The 20,973-nt window shown below is 41.6% G+C and overlaps 2 protein-coding genes across 2 annotated transcripts in view; both read left to right on the forward strand.

Moving 5' to 3' along the window:
- Nucleotides 1-1,092: 1,092 nt before the first annotated feature.
- NDUFA5 (NADH:ubiquinone oxidoreductase subunit A5) lies at nt 1,093-10,874 on the forward strand. The gene is made up of 5 exons (XM_004707779.2): nt 1,093-1,152; nt 1,440-1,484; nt 3,094-3,210; nt 7,009-7,074; nt 10,709-10,874. The coding sequence occupies exons 1-5, from the start codon at nt 1,132-1,134 to the stop codon at nt 10,808-10,810; spliced, it is 351 nt and encodes a 116-aa protein (XP_004707836.1). The 5' UTR covers nt 1,093-1,131; the 3' UTR covers nt 10,811-10,874.
- Nucleotides 10,875-20,018: 9,144 nt separating this feature from the next.
- The window catches only part of IQUB (IQ motif and ubiquitin domain containing), a 60,035-nt gene continuing 59,080 nt past the window's right edge, over nt 20,019-20,973 (forward strand). Inside the window, exons 1-2 of the mRNA XM_004707864.2 lie at nt 20,019-20,128; nt 20,364-20,498. Of these exons, the coding sequence (XP_004707921.2) occupies nt 20,023-20,128; nt 20,364-20,498 (241 nt within the window). The 5' untranslated portion in view covers nt 20,019-20,022. The remainder of the gene's footprint in view (nt 20,129-20,363; nt 20,499-20,973) is intronic.

The following is a 20,973-nucleotide window of genomic DNA, read 5'->3' on the forward strand; positions in this document are numbered from 1 at the left end:
AGAGCTGCAAGCATCCCTCAAGAGTGGGAATATAGAAGGTATGAAGAATGAATCTAGGAAAATTGAAATGGATCAATATCATAGGTATTGGCCATTTAGACGTAGACAATCATATGGTTTACTATGTTGAGAATGACAAATGCAAGAGTGATTGTTTCACTTTCATCCTCAAAAAAGAACATTTCAAGCTCTGTCTTGAAGAACACTGCTGTCTGAAATAGGATATTAGCTGTACATCTACAAGGAAGTCGGGTTAATACAACTATTATTCAATTTTATACACCAATCACTAAAGCCAGGAATAAAGAGATTGAAGAATTTTACCAACGTCTTCCATCTGAAATTGATCAAATATGTAATCAAGATGTATTTGTTATCACTGGTGATCCGAACACATAATTTGGAAAGAAAGAGGAAGTGACAGTAGTTAGAAAATATGACCTTGGTGATGGAAACAAAACTGGAGAAACAAATCCAGAGACACTCATTTATGTGTGCAAGAAAGAGCTTTACATAAAAGAGTAATTGTACATTAAGAAAATATCGTGCCCAGTCCAGATCAAGTCCATAAGTCCAATATTAGCCCATATGTCCAATACTAGTCCATAAATTCCTCTCTAGACTCACGCAGCCATGCAATAATGCTGAATTCAGGAAGATCACAGTCCAGTGGATGGACTGTCTTGTGGATCCAGTGGCATCTCTGTCTTAAAGGGTCATTGTAAGTAGGCACTGGGTTTTGGGTTTGGTTTAAGTGAAGGTTTCTGAGAAAGCTCCTGAAGGTTAAGCAAAGAGCAGGCTCTCAGAGTGACTGTGTTGATTATTGGTAGTTTGGAGTGTTTCCCTCAACCTTCCGGAGAGAGGTCACAGGCAGGAACCACGCCATGATAAATCACATTAACAGAGAGGCCTCCCAACTGCCTCCCTTAAGCCGGATTTTGACGCTTGTGTATTCACTGCGCATGTGACACTTTCCTTTACGGGTGGGCGGGTGAGACTTGAGAGCGGAGGCCTTGAGGGGGCGGGGCCAAGCTGTTTCCAAGGTGACGGAGCCGCGGCTTCGGTGGTGGATTGAGCGGGTCTGAGCAAGGTTCCCAGAGGGCCGCGCGCCGGCCGCTCGTCGGCGCTGTCATGGCGGGGCTGCTCAAGAAGGTGAGGCGAGTGGAGGTCACCCTTGGCATTGGGCTCTGGGGACAGAGTCGGCCCGAGAGCCCCTCTTCCGCGGGCGGTCCCCGGGAGCTCGGGCTCGGCGGTGCTCTTCGGGGCGCCGTTCTGCTCTGTCCTCTGGGGTGGCCGGTTTGGGGTTCGGCTGGGCGAGGAAGCTCCGAGCGCGATGGAGAGCCGAGGCCGTCTCGGGGCCGCCGGCCACGCTCCGTGGCCTGGACGGGCGTGGGAACCGTACCGTAGTAACCGCAGGGTCGTGTTTTGTTTTTGAACAGACCACTGGCCTGGTGGGATTGGCGGTATGTGAGACCCCCCAAGAGGTAGGTACCTCGTTTCTTCCTGCCTTCCGGCGATCCCTAGAAGACCAGACTCCAACGACCTTGTGAATGCCCTTGGGGTTACCCCGGCATCCAGATGTTGGGGGGCACACAATTACATCCCTGGGTCTGGTCGCGAGACAAGAGTCATGACGTTGATCTTACCCCGTCTGCCTTGCCAGGACCTCTTTCACAGTCCACTTTGCTTGCTCACCTTTTCCGTGGAGTTTTCCTGCCTTCGACTCTCATTTCTGGGATCGCCCAGGGCCACCCTCGGCCGTGCAATCATTCCCACCCTGCAGGGCCAAGTAGAACTGCTCCCCACGGTTTCGAGGCTGTAATTCGTAGGGAGCACCCAGCCTTCTCTTTCCCTTGCTGAGCGACTGTGTATTAACAGCCCAACAGGCAATGATCCACTTAGTGAAGGAGCTCCCAAATCGATGCCTCTGTTGTGCATTCCACACCCTCCCCACTATTTTTTGCCTGGGTACCTCAAATTTCATACTTGGGTCTACTAAAGGTATGGCTTTGGCACTTTGCCCCCATTTATTGCATCACTGGTTTTTCCCATTTAGTGAGTTTCCCCGTCTCTCCATTAAAATACAAACTCTCCCTTGATTCTTCTTCTTCCCTTGTGATTACTAATGTAATAGTAATCACGTTATTTAGCTAAGTCTGCCCATTTATAAATCACGCCAAAGCGTTTTCGGTACTTAATTGTCTCCAGTTTATCTTCTGTTTCCCCTTGAACACATCCCAGTTATGTTTGGGAGAACTGCTTTGGTCAAGGTCACAGTGACGTCCATGTGGTTAAATCTAATGGTCAATTCTCATTGCTCACCTCAAGTGGCCCAATAGCAACACTTGACATATTTGACATTTTCTCTATCAAGTACTATTTATTTCATAAACTGTATTTCTGGACATTGCAGTCTATTGTTTTCTTTTTCCTATATACTTTTAACTTCTTTCAGGTTATTCTTTATAACCTCACTTTTCAGTTCACTTTATTTTCACTAGTTAACCTTATTAAGGAGCCCTAACGATGCTGTGGACTAGGAATTGGATTGCTAACCTTGAGCCTAGGGCTCAAACTCACCAGCTGCTCCCTGGGAAAAAGATGAGGCTGCCTGCTCCTGTAAAGATTGATATTTTCAGAAACCCTACATAGCCCTGATATGAATCAGAATCAACTTGATGGTGGTGTGTTAGGTTTTGGAAGATTTTACTGCATTGTTTCTCTGTATAGATCTTGATGACTATACTCAACTATAGATGGTTCTAAGTACCATCTATACAATGATGACTCAGATTTCCATGTCAAACAATGATTCTCCACTTAGGAAGGTGTGTTTTTAATTGCTTAGTAGACATCTGAGACATACCAGAAGGCTCTTAGAAAAATTGAATTAAAACATAATAGAATTTCTCAACAAAATTTTTGAAGTCCTTTCGTGTATGTGTGTGTGAGAGAGAGAGAGAGGGAGAGGGAGAGGGAGAAATGCTTTTTTAACAAACAGATATGGGTCTTTTTAAAAATCTTTAATACATTTTTATTTCATTAAATATTCCATGTTTAATGGGTGGAAACTTGTCTGATTTGTCTTCTCAGAGACTAAGAATATTATACACAAAGATCCTTGATGTTCTTGATCAAATCCCTAAAAATGCGGCATATAGAAAGTATACAGAAGAGATTACAAATGAGAAGCTGAATATGGTTAAAATGGTAAGTAGCTAACTTGCATTTGTTCTCTTTAGTTTCTGGTACCCATTGCAAAAAATTCAATTGTTTAGTTTTTGCATAATCTGCGTTTTTTCTCTCACATTCATGGTTCTTCTATTTTCTCACTTTTATTCAGCCAGTTCCTGTATGTTGAGTGCCTTGTCTATGCAGGACCTTCTTAAATACTGTGGTATAAGACTGAGACCGAGTCCCTGCTTTGAAGATCTTTTTAACTCTCTTCCCTTTCGCATTTTGTATCATTCTTTTGCTTCTTACCAAATTCACTGCTATCACGTGGATGCCGACACATAGCAACCCTGTAGGACAAGGTAGAACCACCCCTGTGGGTGTCTGAGACTAACTGTTTACAGGAGTAGAAAGCCCCTTCTTTCTCCCTTGGAGCAGCTGGTGGGTTAGAACTGCTGATGTTGCAGATCACAGTCCAACTTGAAATCACCACACCACCAGGGCTCCATATTACCTATAGAGATATCAACCTTAATCTCTCTCCTGGAGTCTCAGAGTAGAGAGGAATAAAGCAAAACAAAATCTTTTGTATTGTATTTAAAGAAAACTGAAATAACTATTTTTGAATGAGCTTCATGGCCAAACGAGGAGGAACACTTGGGGTTGTCTTGCCGTTGTGCGCCGGTGAGTAGATTCTGAATCATAGCGACCGTATGGGATGGGGTAGAACTGCCCCACAAGGCTCCCAAGACTGTCATGTTAATGGAAGCAGACTCTGCTACAGCTTTTATCGAGTGGCTGGTGGTTTTGAATCGCCATTCTTTTGATAGCAGCAGAGCACTTAACCACTGTGCCACAAGTGCTCCTAATTACTCATAAATTTCAATTATTATCAAAGGCCTTATCTAGAAACATACAGTGAACCCTCGTTTATTGCGGTTAATCGGTTCTAGACCCTACCGTGATAAATGAAATTCCGCGAAGTAGGATTCCTTATTTGTAAATCAAATATTTTCGTAGTTAGAGCATAGAGGACATGAAAAAACACCCTTTAGTCACCATTACACTCGTATTACCCAATTTATTAAACGAAAAAGGGAAAATACAGTAAAACATTTTGGACGTTACAATTATCATTTATTATTTATTATATTATTTATGGCATCTAGTTTACAGTATTACATATTTCACATACAGTATTATTATACATAGTCCTTACAAATACTGTAATCAATAGCCTATGAAATGACTTAAGGGATGTACTCTACAGGTGGGTCGCTGTCTTTTTCCTCTGAAGGAGCGGGTGTAGGCAGTGGGTGCTGTTATGCAAAAACCGCGATAGAGTGAAGCCGCGGAAGTCGAAGCGCGAAGTGGTGAGGGTTCACTGTATACAATATGCTTGATCACCATACTTTTTTGAACTGTCATTAAAATTTCATACTATTATTTTAAAGACATTTTATAATTATCCAAAGTAGTGTTCATATGCCCTGGAAATACCTGCATGCATAATTGATACATGCTTCTTACATTAACATATACTTTAGCCTCCCCGGCTCCCCCCCCCCCCAAAAAAAAAAAAAAGGAGACGTGTTCTTCAGGATATAGCAAAACTAGAATCTGATCTGGATCTTTTATTTTTAGCTCAGCAATTCTGGGAGAAATTGGCAGATGAAAGGGAATGTGCCTATTCCCTTTGATTTTATGTTTTCCGTAAGAAAAATGGCCTTTGTGTTTTTTCTCATTACGAAGAAGCTTCTTTTTTTCCTTTATAAAGTGGCTCTCTTAAATATTACTCCAGTTCCATCGATTACAGCCTTCGTGTTGTGCAGCCATTCCTCCCCTCCTTCCGGTGTCATTCGTCTGCACTCACAAGAAGCCACCTCCTCCTCACGTTCCTGTCTTGCTCTGTCTAGTCACTGCTGCCAATTTGATCCCATATAGATATTAAAGATCTTACGGTTTAAAGGGATTTTTTTTTTAACACTAGTGAAACTAAACAATTGTTTGCTTTTAAGAGGCATCAGGAGATATTTTTGGGTTTTGTTTTGAAGATTACCCTCGGCAGTAGTTTCAGGGACTCTTGGCTGTTCTTCCTCTGCCTTCATTCTCAGTGACTTTATTCCCATTCAGTCATCATCCTCTGTGATCTTTTTAGCCTCTCCCATCTTATTTGCATTCTTGCTATAACCTCAAGCTCTATCTAGCCTGTTCTCATCTTAAAACAAAAAGGGGAAAAAAAAAACCCCAAAACTGCATCCTTACATTCTTCTTCATTGCCCTATTTACTTCTCTCTTTTATATCCAATGTTAAGTACTGTCATTATCTTTTATTACTTGAAAAGTCCATATCTGACCCAAGATATTTCAGTACCCTCTCCTAGAATTAGCTTAAGGAGTTCTAGTAGTTAAGATGAAGCATGCTGGGTTTATAAACAGACAAACAAATTATTAACATCGATCCTCTAGCTGTTGCCTTGATCCCTAAACATAGCAACCATGGAAGATAGGGTAGAACTGTCCCATAGGGCCTCCAAGCTTCATTCCATATAGAAGTGACTGTCACATCTCTCTCCAGCACAGTAGCCAGTAGATTCCAATCCCTGACCTTTTTGTTTTCCAGCTGAGCGATAACCACTGTATTAGAGCTGCTTTAGGCGTCACCCAACAGGCGATGCTGTATGTGTTGGCCTAACAGCAAGATCAGCAGTTTGAATCCACCAGCCATTCTGCAGGAGAAAGATGAGGCATTCTGCTCCTATAAAGATTTACCACCTCAGAAACCCACAGCAGTAGTTGTACCCTGTCCTGTAGGGTTGCTATATGTTGTAATCAACTCAACAGCAGTAGGTTTGGTTTTGGGTTTGTTCATTCCATTTGTACATGATAATGCAGATGCATGTCTCCGTAGATAAGAAAGCCTAATTTACCAGGAAATAAATTAGTATCATTAAATGTGGTAGGTACCATGTTATACTAATTAGCATTGGTTACTTTCAACTTCAAAAATATTTTTAAACATATAACATATCAAAAGAAATAGTAAGAAATCATAGAGTTCTATGGACTTCCACAAACCCTCAAGCTCTCCCTCCTCCAAAGCACTAGTCCTCCAAAGGTGATTCCTCTTGTGACTGCCAGCACATAGGTTTGTTTGACCTGTTCTTAAACTTCACTTACTCTTTTGTGTTGCTTCATCTGCTGAATATAACATGTGAGAGTCTTTCATGTTGAGTTACAGTCTAATTGTGCATTGTATTCTGTACCCATATATCATAATTTGTTGATCCATTCTCTTAGAGGGTGTTGTGTGGATTGTTTCTAGTTTGGGCTTATAGTGCTTTTTGTTATTATGAGCATTCTTGAATGTTGTTCGGTTAACCTACTAGGCATTTCTGATACACATCTACACCTAGGAGTGCAACTTCGGGGCCATCGGAAATTATTCATAATTAGTGCTAATGCATTTAGGAAGTATAGGACATGCTATGAAAAATAAAGTGATGTGAAGTGGTATATAGAGATTATTTTTTAGTTCTGTGTTTTAGAAAGGCTAAATTAGGCATCATATTTCCTTTGGATAGCTTGTCAGTAAGCATTTAACACTAATATTGTACATGGCTTAAAGTTAAGACAGAGTAATAATGTAATGGAGAAATGAAATGAAAGTTCACAACATATTTGGTATTATTAAGAATATTGAAAAAAAAAGAATATTGATAAAAGGCAAATTATTTAAGTGCTGTTTTTAAATGAATATTTACTATGAGATTTGAAAGATGAGATATGCTTTATTTAAATGTTTTGTTTTTTTTTAATTTCTTGAAATTATAGGAATCTGATGTTAAAAGATTAGAAGCCCAACTTCAGGGTGGACAAATTGAGGAAGTGATTTTACAGGTAAAGAAAAGAGTTGTATATATTAATGTTTTTAATAGGAGATGCTCATTTTATGTAGAGGCACAAAACAGACTTTTGAGGAAGGAAAAGTAACTTTATTTATATGGAAGTGTCAATTTTTTTTTAAAAAGCATAAATACATAAAGAGAGGCCAACACACCCAATATGTTTGCTCTGTCAGATAATTTGTCTTTCATTGACGATAACCTGTGTTTATGAGGCTTCTCATAGAAGTTTAGAATTTACTCCTTTAATTTAATCATCAAAATCTTGTTAGTCTTATTTTAGTTTAAATTAGCACAATATTACTTGTATTTTAATCTATCTTTGTAGATAACAGTGCTGATTTGCATAAAATCTTGATATATTTCTAATTATGGAAAAATACAGATACCTTGAATCATGAACTTAAACTGTATGTTTATTTTTGGTTGTTGGAACTTTTGGCCACATTAACATTCACTGGAGAAAAAAGCAACTTTTATTTGTAAAGTAAATTTGAGAGCTTAATTGTATTTTATCCCACAAGTATTAGCACTGACAAATAATTTTATTAAATGATAAAGTTTAATTTTGATTATGAAAGGAAGACTTTTATTGGGAAAATTATGAATGTTCTAAATTACATTTTGAAAATTACTCTGAACTCTTTACAAACCTTTGTTTCCTTCTTGCTTTAGCCACAGAGTATATAAGGGGGGGAAAAACCATAAACTGGTTTTAATTTTGCTTAGTCTCCATTTTTATTCTTTCCTCTTGCCCCTAAATAGGCAACAGAGATTAATAGGCTCTTTTGAAAAAGACAGTGGCAACTGTCTTTTTGCATAGAAGTTTACAAGTTTGCTTGATATAATTGATTTATGGATTGTTATAATATCTGTAAGAGTCCCCAATAAAATCATTAAAAAAATTAGTAAACTAGGAAAAGAATTGTTTTGAATAATAATTCCATAATATCCAGCATGTTTTATTTTTATATAAAATGCATATACATATATTTTGTATTAATTAGCATAAGTTATTAGTTTAAGGTAGTCATAATTAACATTTTTCTTTGCCTTAGATTTAGATAGGTTATCATTATTGGGCTGGGTTTGTACTAACACAGGCTACATGCTAAAACTAGCTATCTTGTATAAATTTTTGAAAGCAATGTCTTTTTCCTTGTTTACTTTATATAATTTTAAGAGCTGAATATGCAACAGAGCGACATTTATTAAGTGAAACATGATAGGAAAAGAAACCCTCAAACTCACTGCTAGTGACCTGTAGGGTAGAGTGTAACTGCCTCTCTGGCTTTTCGAGACTGTACATCTATATGGAAGTGACGGCCTCATCTTTCTGCCGTGTAATGGCTAGTGGGTTTAATCTTCAGACCTTGTTAGCAGCTCAGTGCCCTGCCCACTGCACCACCTGGGCCCCTTGAAATATGGTAGATAGCCTAGAAAATAAGAATTGAGTCAAGGGATCTAAGAACAGGAATGGGGGTGAGACTGTCTGACTTTCCTCTCACTTCCCAAGGGGGAGAGCATTGCCATCAGTTGCATGAGGCAGAGATCAAATACCTTCACCCTCCAACAGTCTTTCCAATTCTGACAGCACCCTCCCTCCAAGGCACACAGCTGGATTCTAAAAATGATTGCAGTGGCCACACAGAATTCACACACCATACTCACGGTAATGGGGTTTATTAGGGAAGTGAATAGACCACAATTCAAAATCAGAAATACTCAGAATACAGTTCCTTGGTTAGGACAGTCTTTTATCCATTCCTGCAGAGACAATTCTCTGGTACTTAGCCTTTCAGCCAAATGCCACCCTGGCCTCTGCCTTGCTTGGCCAGTGATAAGCAGAGCTCTTTTAGTGCTGCTGATAAATGCCCAAAGGGCATGTCAACTTGCTGTAAGCCTCAGCCTTGAAGGTGCTCAACTATAGCTCCAGGGGTTATCATAGAGGAAGTTCAAAGTATAGCAATCTCAGTTCGCAGGATGCTCTCCATTCCTGGTTCTTCTTTCTTGATAACAATGAGATTCCCCCTTTCCACTTGCTGAGCTTCAAAAATCCCAAAGTCACTGCCATGGAATTGATGCGGACTCATAGCAACCCTAAAGGGCAGAGTAGACCTGCCCCTGTACATTTCTGAGACTGTAACTCTTCACAGGACTTTCTCCTGAGGAGCGGCTAGTGGTTTCGAACTGCTGATCTTGGAGTTAGCAGCCCAACATGTAACCACTATGCCATCAGAGTTCTTGAGCTGGCGTTTTTGAAACACAGCAGTCTGGCAAAACTGAAGAATCCCAAGTTTTTGCAAGCACATTTAGCCCTGTTAACAATCACTCACAAATGAATCACATAGTCCTGTTGGCATCTTTCCCACCTTCTCTTATGCAGACCCAAGATGCAGAAGTCATTTTATAGAAGTTAACAAAGACCAGAGTTAGAAGAGCCATATTGATTTACTGTATCCCAAATACTTAAGACCTTTTTACTTAATAGAAACTTTTGTTATAAAAATACTTCAGTAACATTACAGATGTTTATAAAAATACCTTTGGTTTTTTTGTTTTTTGTTCTGAGTATTTCGTTAAGAGCAGTATTTTGATGTAAAATTATTAATTGAAATGTCTTTTTATGTGAGTAAAATTCTTGGTCCATATGTGGGTTAGACTTTGGGCTGCTAAGACAGCAGTTGAAACCTATTAACTCCTCCACGGTAGAAAGATGAGGCTGCCTTCTCTGAAAATTTAGAGTCTCAGAATCCTTTATAAGGTCCCTATGAGGCAGATTGACGCAGTGGCTGTGGGCTTGTGTTTGGTCAGTACCTACCAAGTTTGTGCCTAACGAGAATAATTTATAGTGAGTGTCACAGCAATGGTTCCAAATACGTTTTAACATACTTGTGCTACGTGAGAGCTTCAAAAAGTGTGTGAAAAGTCCCATTATCTTTACATTCCATTTTTCTGAGAACTTAATGGTTCAGTGCTCAGCTGCTAAGCAAAAGACTGGCAGTTTGAACCCAGCAGCCACTTGACTGCAAAAAGAGAGACCAGCCTCTCAACATCGCCGGCTGGGAGAGTCCCCGTGCAGGTTTGCTCCCTCCTAGAGGGTCACTGCACGTCAGATGGACTTGATGGTAATGGGGCAGTTCATATATGGTCAGTGCTTCTCAGATTGTGAGTCTTGGCCAATTAGTGGGTCATGAAATCAGTTTTGTGGGATATGACTAGTTATTTTCAAATGCATTAGAAAATAAAGGTAGAAGGGTAAGAATTGTATTTTTTTAAGTCTAGTGTGCATCTGCGTGAGGAGAGGTTAACTAAAGTCTGAAAACCACTGCCATAGACGGAGAGAACCTAGAGGCTAATGATGAAATAGATCAATATTCACAACTCATCAAACTAGACTTGGGAGCACTCTAATTACAGCAGATGGCTCTCAATGAAAAGTGCCCCTATTCCTTCTTTCTCAGAATGATTGTGTAGCACTGAGGATAAGGAATGCTCAGCCTCAGACAGTGAAAGAGCTCATCAGGTATTAAAAGTAGTATCTTCTGGTAGTTACATTTCCAGTCATCACTATAAGTAGTTCTAGAACAGGATGGTAATATGATCTCTCAAAACATTTGTATTAACAGGCGGAAAAGGAACTAAGTCTGGCGAGGAAAATGATCCAGTGGAAACCGTGGGAGCCTTTAGTGGAAGAGGCCCCTGCCGATCAGTGGAAATGGCCAATATAACCCTCCTTGTGTGATTTTACTGTGCTGACGGGAAACTGGTATAATAAAATATTCTGTTATATGACTAAAATGTTTCCGTAGTACTAACACCTTAAAATCAAGGAAATTGAGATTAGAAGCCATTTAGGAGACTTATTAAAATTAGTGATTACTTCACAATTATGATAATAGGGACTTATGAATCAAATTTTAGATGGTAAAGCATTCGCTTAAATTGTTACAAAGATGATACTCTTTAAATGGAGAGCTTACAGGGACGATTGATGTGTTGCATGGGAAAAGCTACGAATCTTCAGAGCAGAGGCCGGAACCAAAGGCGGAGAGCTGTGGTATTGACTTCAACACCTCATTGACCTTTTTCAGTTATGCTAGAAAAGAGAAGGGATCCTTAATTGCTATTGTGTCAGCAAGTTCAGAGATCACTCCTTGCAGTGAATTAGTACAAGTCAAAAATATTTAAAAGTGCCAAAATTGTGACAGTAATTGGTGATAAAACTAAATTGTGGTTAACCTCTTTGGCTTTGTTCATGTAAAGTAAAATTTAAATACACTGATGACCAGTTAAATTAATCTGGTGTTTCTGTCCTTCAGAGATACTGCTTATATGCCTCTATGCTCATGTGTCCATGTGGGCAGATGTGTTTTGCTCTCTCATCTAAGAGAGCAAAATGAGACAGAATGAGAAGAGAAAATCTGTTTTCCTCTGTTCCCAGTATTTCTCTCTGTAGAGCTGTCAAGGGAATGATCGAGTGACAGGAGAGTTGCTTTGCAGGGGTCCCGTTCCCGTGGTTCCAGCACCGTCCACTTGAGCTTACCCTCTCCCTAGCCTGTGCGTTTCTGTTACCGTGAAAGAAGGGGACTTTATGATTTATAACTCCTATTACAGTTCTAAATGTTGGCGTGAATATTTACTAGCAGTTATATGAGTGATCCTGGGTGGTACCAACGGTTAATGCACCTTGGTGCTAACTGAAAGGTTGGAGGCTCAAGCCTGCCTAGAAGTGCCTCAGAAGAGAGGCCTGGAGACCTGCTTTAGAAATAAAGCCATTAACCCTCTGGAGTAGAGTTCTACTCAGACAAACTGGCTCCTCACCCGTTGGCATGGACCCGGAAGCAAGTGGTTTACAGCATGCTTGAGCAGGGATGGTTTCAAGGTGAGTCCCTAACCACCCTTTCAGAGGTGCTCTGAGCACATGAAGACAAGGAGAGCTTGACTGTCCTTCTCAGGCTTTCATACCCATTTCCTTCAGGTGACGGTTCCATTAAAAGCTCAGTAGAGGAGGTGTAGGGTCAACAGTTATAAAGACAAAAATACAAATAATGAGTGAGATGGAAAGGACCCCCATCAACATTCAAAAAGCCAGGGAAGAAGTTTATGTCATGGAACAAGTAAGAGATACTTACACCCAGACCAAACTCAGGTTGGGTCTATAGGGAGGTCAACTGGATTGTTCTGCGACTTTGAATTGGCCAATAATGGTCTACTATCCCAGGCGTGGCATTCATCAATCATCACAGAGAGAATTTCAACATCTACCCTGAACACCAACACTCAGTAACGGCATAAAACTCAAATTCACGCAACCACCACTAACGGCAAAAGGAAAGCAATGAGAGATTTTTACCAATATCTGAAGTTTGAAATTGACCAAACATGCAATCATGAAGCACCGACAATTCCTGGTGATTGAAACGCAAAACACTGATGTTTGGAAAAGAAAGTTAAAACAACCTCACTATCGGCTAGTAAGTTCTAGTCATAGTGACCCCATAGGACATGGCAGGCTGGCCCCTGTGGGTTTTTGAGGCTCTAAATCAGCGGTTCTCAACCTGTGGATCACGCCCCCTGTGGGGGTAGAACGACCCTTTCACAGGTCGCTTAATCCATCCTGCATATCAGATACTTAAACTATAATTCATAGCTGTAGCAAAATTACTGTTATGAAGTAGCAACAAAAATAATTTTATGGTTGGGGGTCACTACAACATGAACTGTATTAAAGGGTCGTGGCATTAGGAAGGTGGAGAACCACTGCTCTAAACCTATGTGAACAGAAAGCCTCACCTTTCTCCCGCGGAGTGGCTGGCGGGTTTTGAACTGCACACCACCTGAGTTGTCATAACCCACTCTATCAATAGTGTTCCTAGAAGAAGGGTTCCAAAAACCAAATCAACTGCCAGGGAGTTGATTCTGAATCACTGAACTACTGTGCATTTCCAAGGTAGTAACGGTTTCCAAGAGTAGAAAGCCCCGTCTGTCTCCTGAATAGCTGATGGTTTTAAAGTGTTGTCCTTGCGTTAGCAGCTCAAGTTTGAAATTTAGCTTCGGTGACAGAAATGACAACAGATTGCATGATAGAATTTTACAAGGCCAATGACATTTATTAAAAATAAGTTTCCACAACATAAAGTGGCTAAACTCTTAGATGTTGCCACATGGGATGCACAAGAATTCAATCAACTGTACCTGTGGAAAGAGATCATATGGAGAAACTCAATATCATCTTTGTAACTCCCACCCAATGACTGGGTGGGATGCGAGCAACAGCGTGAGTAGGATTAATATGAGGGGAATGGGCATAGTTTTGTCATGGTGGTTATCAATATTATTAGTGAATATGATTAATAGATATATAATAATATCAATACATGAATGTTAAAGCAGCACAATGCTTAATAACTTACTATGCCACTGGGTCCCCTGAATATGCTATGGAATTCATACATTTAGCATACCATGCATTGGTAATAATGAATTTTTAAAGTAATCCTTAGGTTTACCACAATTGTTACTCATTTTTGTGAAACATTTCTGAAGGTAAACATTTCTGAAATATTACTATTTTATGACAGAATACTGCATCTTACTCTATAATGTAGGAGTTTGATTCCTTTTTAAGTGTAACATAAGCCCACAATCTTGTATCCGCAATTCCAGTTTTCAGAACTCTTTTAAAAGGATGATTTAAGAATATTTCATTTGGAAGCCAAGCCTGACCAAAACTGGCATGAGGTTATTTATGGTCTTTATCCCACTTGAGTGTGAGTCTTAAGACATTTGATCCTGTTCTACTTCCCAGCTCCTTGAAAGGTGTGGTAGTAATGCCCTTACTACCTTTCTAAAATCTGAGGATTCCTGAATTCCAAACACAGTTTCAGCAAAGGGACCGTGGGTTTGTATTTCTAGTCTTTTCACAAGCTTACAAAACATTATTATGATCCAAATTTACACTAATTTCAGAAAGCACAATATTCAGGTCCTTAGTTTTCTAAAGTGCTTTACTGATTGATTTTTCTAATGCATTATTTATATAAAAATAACATTTCATTCTGAAGTACGTAACACCAAACTCTGATAGGCCTGATTTCATGAAGCCACTAGGTGGCAGTGTTTGTAAAAAGATTTACAACATGCTTATGTAATCCTGCGATTAAATAAAGGTAGGCGTTTTATAAGACAATTTAATTTAGGGAATACATTCTGAAAAAATACATTTACTTGTTATGAAATGTAAAAAATGTAAATTCTTTTGTAAAATTACTCCTTTTTCCTATTGTTTTATTGATGCTTGCACTACATGTGTTTCGTGTAACCGAAAAAAAACCCCCAAAACCTAATGTATATGTGTGCATGTGCCTATGTGTGTATATGATTTTTATATGGTGGTGACTTTTCCAAGCAGCACAGACTGCCCAAAACTCAAACCAAACTCTCTGCTATGGTGTGGATACCATCTCATAGCCACCCTGTAGGACAGAATAGAACAGCTCCTGTAGGTTTCTGAGCCTGTAAGTCTTTACACGAGCTGACAGCTTTATCTTCTCCCGCACAGACCAACCAGGAAGCCAATTAAATGAGGCTCCTATTATAAGGTGGAATTGTATAAGCTACCTCTGTAGCCAAGTTTAAAATATGAACATGTAGTGCTATCAGACCTCCTGTTAACACTGAAGTACTTGACGTTCTGCACCTCCAGTCTTTCTTCCCTGCACCTGCTCCCCTTAAGCCACAACCTGGCACGTTCTTGCTATCCCTCTCAGAAGACAACCAGTGATTAATTTCATCCCCCCTGCACGTTTTAAAAATATTGAAAGGAAGACTCAGAAAGTTAAGTGTTAAAATCAAAGGGATTCTCGTGACGAGTAAAGTATAAGGCACGTTTCATTTTGAAGATGGAGAAGGGAGAGTTGAGGGAGCTCTCCTTTGCATGTATCACATCTGATCTACCCATGAAAGATCAATACCAGTAGTGGTCTATCTACAGGCCTTTTGGGGCCTGCTAGTCCAGTCTTCTGGAATGTCTAGAAGTAATTAAATGGCATTTAATTAATTTTATTTTATTTTGTCAAAGGCAGAAAAATTGACCAGAAAAAAAGACAATCCCATGAGTCCCGACTCTCACAAGCTTTACTGTAAATGCAAACGCTAGCCTTGGCTGTACTACATATCAGTTAAGCATTGGGCTGTTAACCACAAGGTCAGGGTTCAAACCAACTCACCAGCTGTTCCCAGGGAGAAAGATGAGGATGTCTGCTCCCAAAAAATTGACAGGGGAAACTGGATGAGTTTTTTCTGTCTTAAAGACGCTATGAGAGCGTGCTTATGAGATAGCTCTCTAAGATAGCCCTCCACGAGGAACACTGGTGAGGATCTTTCCCCAACGCTTTACTGTCTCTTGAAAGCTCACAGAGTTTACCTCAGGGCTCAAGTCTGCTTCCCTGGTCCTACAAAGGGAATACTCTGTAGCCCCATGTCTCTTTCTTCTGGCTCCCATGACTCTAAGAGCTAAATTCTAAACTTTACAAGATCAATCGCATCTACCACTGTACGCGCTCGTCCTGCCTGTCACCTCACAGTTACAATTTCTCGGATTCTGATTCCTAATATCTATAAACAAGCAATTGCAGGAGATACGTGGCTTGGAGAAAAGCGGTGGTCAGCCGCTCAGCGGCTCAGGGCCCTTCGTGCCCCGCCCATCGCCCCGCCTCCCCCTGCTCATTGGCCCAGCCCTTCGTGCTGCATGCCCACCCTTCCTCCTTGTTCTGTTGCCCCTCCCACTTGTGCGACGTAGCCCCGCCCCTCACCCTGCCGATTCAATCCTCGGCGCGGGCACAGCCTCTTCTCTAGGGGGCGGTGCCCTGGCTGGAGGGGGCGGTTCCAGGGCCGTTGCTAAGATACCGCCGGCAACAGAGACGTCGGTACCCACCCAGCTTCGCCAGGGCTAGAGGGACGGTTTCGGCTGAGTAGCCGTTGTTGTTTCGCCGTCAGGTAGGAGGAGAGATTCTGAGTCCTCTGAGCCGGTGGTTCTGGACTCCGAGGAGCACGTGTGGATCTGATCCCGCCGGGGCTCTGGGGCCGCTTGCGCGGTCGGGACTCGTCCACCTGCGCTTTACCAAGTGTGCAGGTATCTCATCTCCCCAGGCTCCATTTCTGGACCCGCCGCTGGCGCTGGACAGCACCTGCTACCCGAGGCTTAAGAAGCAATAGTGTCCAAGCAAGAGGTGTGGGCAGGCCAGCGCCCTCCCTGGGAGGCGTTTAGCTACGGTGGTGACTCCCCTGCCGTAATACCTGGGGGGGGGGGGCTCGCGGGTTTTGCGCAGCCCGCCCTCTTGGCCGTGCTTCTTAGAAAGCCCGACCATTTGTTAGGAGGCAAGGCTGGATCCCTACTTAAACTGCACAGCCCAGGTGTTTCTTACCATAGCTAGAAGTGTAGCCATACATTATATGTAAAAAAGAGGGCTCTTTTTGGCATCCAATCATATCGGAAACTCCACTTTTCCCCCTTTATTTTTAAGGTTAAAAACAATGCACAACTCAATAGGTAATACATATACGTATAAATTATTTTTTTAAGTTCAAACGATTAAAATCATGAACAGTGAAACCTTCCTCTCACTCATACAAATCCTCTGCCCCTTCCCCACCCCCCAGCCCACCTTAGTCCCAGCCCCAGTCCCGCAGTTCAACTTCTCAGGTGTTCTGTGTAGATGTATGAATATACAGTTGTAGCTCTAACAGTGTTAACACTGTGCTTTGTTTTTTCTACTCAACAACGTTGTATATTTTGTCGCTAGTATTCTATCAGGATTCACAGATCTGCCTTTTTATGTGTTGTGTGTGTGTGCATCTAGGTTTCATTGTGAGAAGGTGTTTCTAAGCATATCATAAAATTTGGAAAAACCCATAAGCAAAAAGGTCAGTACATTTCATCACCTAAAAAGAAAAAACTTTATAGCTGCATCATGCAAAAGTCACACAATGGGAAATACTTGTACACACAATAAAGAGGTAATTAATTATTAAGATTCACATAAAACAAGATCAAGGTGTAAGGTAGTAAGCAAGGCACTTGTTCTTGGGGTTATCTCATGGTGCTTCCTTTTTTGGAAGAAAATTTGATGGAAATGAGCAATTAGTATATATAGAAATCAAAGGTGTTTTAGGCCAGCTTTGGCATTGGGAAACGTTTAGCCATCCAAGTTGTTGCGGCGTGATTGAGCTGGTTCTGACCTGTGGCAATTCACAACGCCATGGGTTCAAGGTTATTCTTGTGTTTGGTGCCACTGTTGCAGCTCTGTTGCACTATCAGCCCATCTTGTTGAAGACTATGTTTGACAGGGTTCTCTAGAGAAACAAAACCAGGACACTAATAATTTTATATTTATATAGGTAGATAACATAAGAAATAAACAGTTAATCTATAAAGCAGTACAAATGGCTCAGTACAATTCACTTCCGTGAGACAGTTGTGAGACACTGGCAGTCCTTGAAGTCTTGATAGCCGCTGGGTAGTCCTCTGTAGAGCAATTCAGGCCACAGGCAGCAAACAGCAAGGCAGGTAGGTCTCTAACAGTCAGTCAGATGACAGGCTCCGACAGTCCCCTGCTCGAGATGTATATTCCAGTAGCATAGTGAAGCAGGCCTGTAAACAACCTCAAATTACAGTGACACAGTCCATTGGTAGGGTGTCCCACAGGTAATGTAGCTTGAAAATTGAGGCAGAGAACAAGAAGGCAGCTGCACACTGATCCGATGATCAAAGATCAAGAGACAAGAAAGGAGAGGCTCGCCAAGCCATTGATGTCTCTGCCCTTCAATTAATACCACATGTGTTCATTGGCCATGTTGGCACAATAAACCTACCTATCACATAGACCTTCATCTTTTTTGCTGCCCCTCTACTTTACCAAGCATGATGCATTTTTCAGGGACTGATCACTCCTGACAACATGCCCAAATTACATGAGATGAAGCTTCACCATCCTTTCCTCTAAGGAGCATTCTGGCTGTACTTCCAAGAGAGACTCGTTTGTTCTTTTGGCAGCCCTTGGTACCTTCAGTATTTTTCTCCAGCCCCGTAATTCAATTGCATGGATTCTTCTTTGATCTTTCTTCAATGTTCAACTTTCACATGCATATGAAATAGCCGAAAGTATCATAGTTTGGATCAGGCACACCTTAATTCTCAAAGTAATATATTTTCTCTTCAACACTTTAGAGCAGGGGTGTCAAACTGGTGGCTCCTGAGGTAATTTTTTGTGTCCCGTGATGCTCTGAAATAAAATGAAAATAGAAAAAATTGCCGTGAAGAAAATAGCACATAGAGGAGATCGAGGCAAAACCCTACACACAATTCCCTTGTTACATTTTAATTCAGAGCATCTTGGTCCACAAAATATTACCTTGGGGGCCTCATGCGGCCCGCGGGCCCTCAGTTTGACACCCCTGCTTTAGAGGGAGGCCTTATGCAGCAAATTAAACCAATGCAATGAGTCATTTGATCACTTGACTGCTGCTTCCATGAGCATTGATTGTGGATCCAAGCAAGATGCAATCCTTGATAACTTCCATCTTTTCTGTTTATCAGGTTACCTATTCATCCAGTTGTAAGGATTTTGGTTTTCTTTATGTTGCGTTGTATCATTTTGAAGGTTTCAATCATTGATCTTCATTAGCAAGTGCTTCAAGTCCTCCTCAATTTCAGCAAGCAAGGTTGTCTTCTGCATATCTCAGGTTGTCGATAAGCCTTCCTCCCATCTTGATGCTCCATCCATAGTGACCATTTTCAGGCCTTAGTACACAAAGGACTTTCGAATTTCACCCCTTGCCCTCCCTCCCACCCCCGACTCTCTCCTTGTGTCCAGGTGTCTACAATCTTTGCTGTGCTTCTTATAGACTTACTAACAATTAAACTGTGCATGCCCTTTGACTTATGCCTTCTAATTCTGGTACTATATGTAACAGTATACTTAACACACATGTAAGAAGATGGAGGTACCAGGTGTTGGTTATAGCATTATTTTTAGTTCTGAAAAACTGGCTACCGTGTAGATGTCTCTTCTAGGGTAGCAGTTGAATATAATGTTGCTTAGCCCTGCCATTAAACTACTGTTGTTGAAACAATTGAGGCAGAATCACATGTTCTGTAGAGATATGTTAACTATATTAAATAAAAAAGCAAGTCGTAAGTACAAGCCCAGGTCCCAAATAGAATGCTCATCTAATCTCCTTCCACCCCCAAATCCCCCACCTGCCGGCAAACCTACTTTACTTACAGTGTCCAGTTACTCACTATATATATAAAGTTTTATTGGTACCTCATCCGCATATTAATAGTTCAGTAGTTCACACAATTCAATAGTTCAATCATATCAAGAAGAATTGCACAATCTCAGCCTACTAATAGTGGAGGTAAACTGGGTTCTTCTCTTTTTGTCACAGCGCCACCTGGAAAACCTAAGCAGCATCTGACTGCTCTTTACCTTCTCCTCCACTACCACCTTGCTCCACGTCACCGTTTACTCCTGTGGGTTCCTGAGAGAGCCCCCCAGTCGCCCAATGGAATGTAGTCAGTGAGCTCCTCCTCTCTCCCTTCAGGAGAATGTCTGATCAGGAGAAGTCCAGCGCTCAGCCTATGAGTGATGCCTCGGAGGAGACCAGTGATGCTTCGGGGATTGTCGATATTCCAACTTCCACAGAAGAGCCTCCGGAGTCCGATGTCTCAGAGGAGCAGGACGTCCCAGAATGGCAGTTGTCCAGTGGGGGCCACGAGGCATGGGCTGAGATGCAAAGTGAGCAGGGCGAGCAGAGCTCCAGCAGCCCGGGAAGTGACTATGCCAAAGCCGTCCTGGCACAGGCGGTGGGGGCCCCGCGGGGGTCGTACAGCCCAGCCCCTCCAGAAGAGCACGATTTACCCAAATCCAAGTACCCAATGCGGCCCCCCTCACCGCCTCCAGTCAACCACTTGGCCTTTCTGGATGAAATAAGGACTATTAAGGAGACTTTGAAGTCATCGAGGCAGGAGTCTTCTGCCACAGGTATTGCCTATAGGGGGCACGAGATATTGTCTTCTCTGTCTCTGAAGGGTGGTTGCGTTTTCATGTCTGTTTTCTTAAAGTTCTGCTGTGTTATTTTTGGTGCCACTTGCCTGTTCTCTTACCCGCAAACCTTCCTGAGTTACATTGCTTGAGTCCCGTTAACCCATTATTACTATGAAGGAAAGCTTGCCGGCCTGTATATGACTGATGCCTTTCCCCTCCTTTTTATCTGCAGTGAAAGTTGTGCTCCTTCCTGTGGCCCAGGAAATTATCATGCCTTTTCGAGTTGAAGTCATGTTTAAACACCTCAAGGATTATTTTTCACACTTGTTAGGTATCCCGTCAGATGTACTGCAAATAACATCTTCCGGTAAGTTTGGAGGCTTACTGAAACCTACCAAGAGCTTCTTGACTAAGCACCCTTGACAGTCATGATTTGAATGCTCTATTAGAGTTATGCCAGGAGTCCTTGTGGTGTAATGGTTATTATGCATTAGGCTGTAGTCTGAATGTTTGGCAGTTCGAAACCACCATCAGCTCTGAGGGAGAAAAACAAGGTTTTCTACTCCTATTAATGGTCTAAAAGTCTTAGAAACTCACAGAGGCCATTCGCCCTTGCCCTCCCAGGCCCCTATGAGTCTGCATCCAGTCAATGACAATAAGTTTGGGGATTTTTTTTTTTGTTTATATGTACTGTACTATAAATCATCTCTACAATGCTCTCTATCTGATAACAAGGCTATTCACATCCCTTGACTGTGGCCAGAGGGAATTCACTGGAGGCTTAATCTATGTGTGGACCCTGCAGATGGATTTGGGCTTCCACTATCATTCAGCATCCTGGT

This window comes from Echinops telfairi, unplaced genomic scaffold (genome assembly GCF_000313985.2).
Source record: "Echinops telfairi isolate 266 unplaced genomic scaffold, ASM31398v2 ScPeMD7_23;HRSCAF=83, whole genome shotgun sequence".
Lineage (NCBI taxonomy): Eukaryota > Metazoa > Chordata > Mammalia > Afrosoricida > Tenrecidae > Echinops > Echinops telfairi.

Bases quoted from the DNA above. Each gene is read 5' to 3' on its own strand.
- NDUFA5 (XM_004707779.2), top strand. From the start codon at position 1,132: ATGGCGGGGCTGCTCAAGAAG. The intron at 1,485-3,093 runs GTAGGTACCTCG...TTGTCTTCTCAG, and splicing joins TATGTGAGACCCCCCAAGAG to AGACTAAGAATATTATACAC. The intron at 7,075-10,708 runs GTAAAGAAAAGA...TTGTATTAACAG, and splicing joins TTGAGGAAGTGATTTTACAG to GCGGAAAAGGAACTAAGTCT.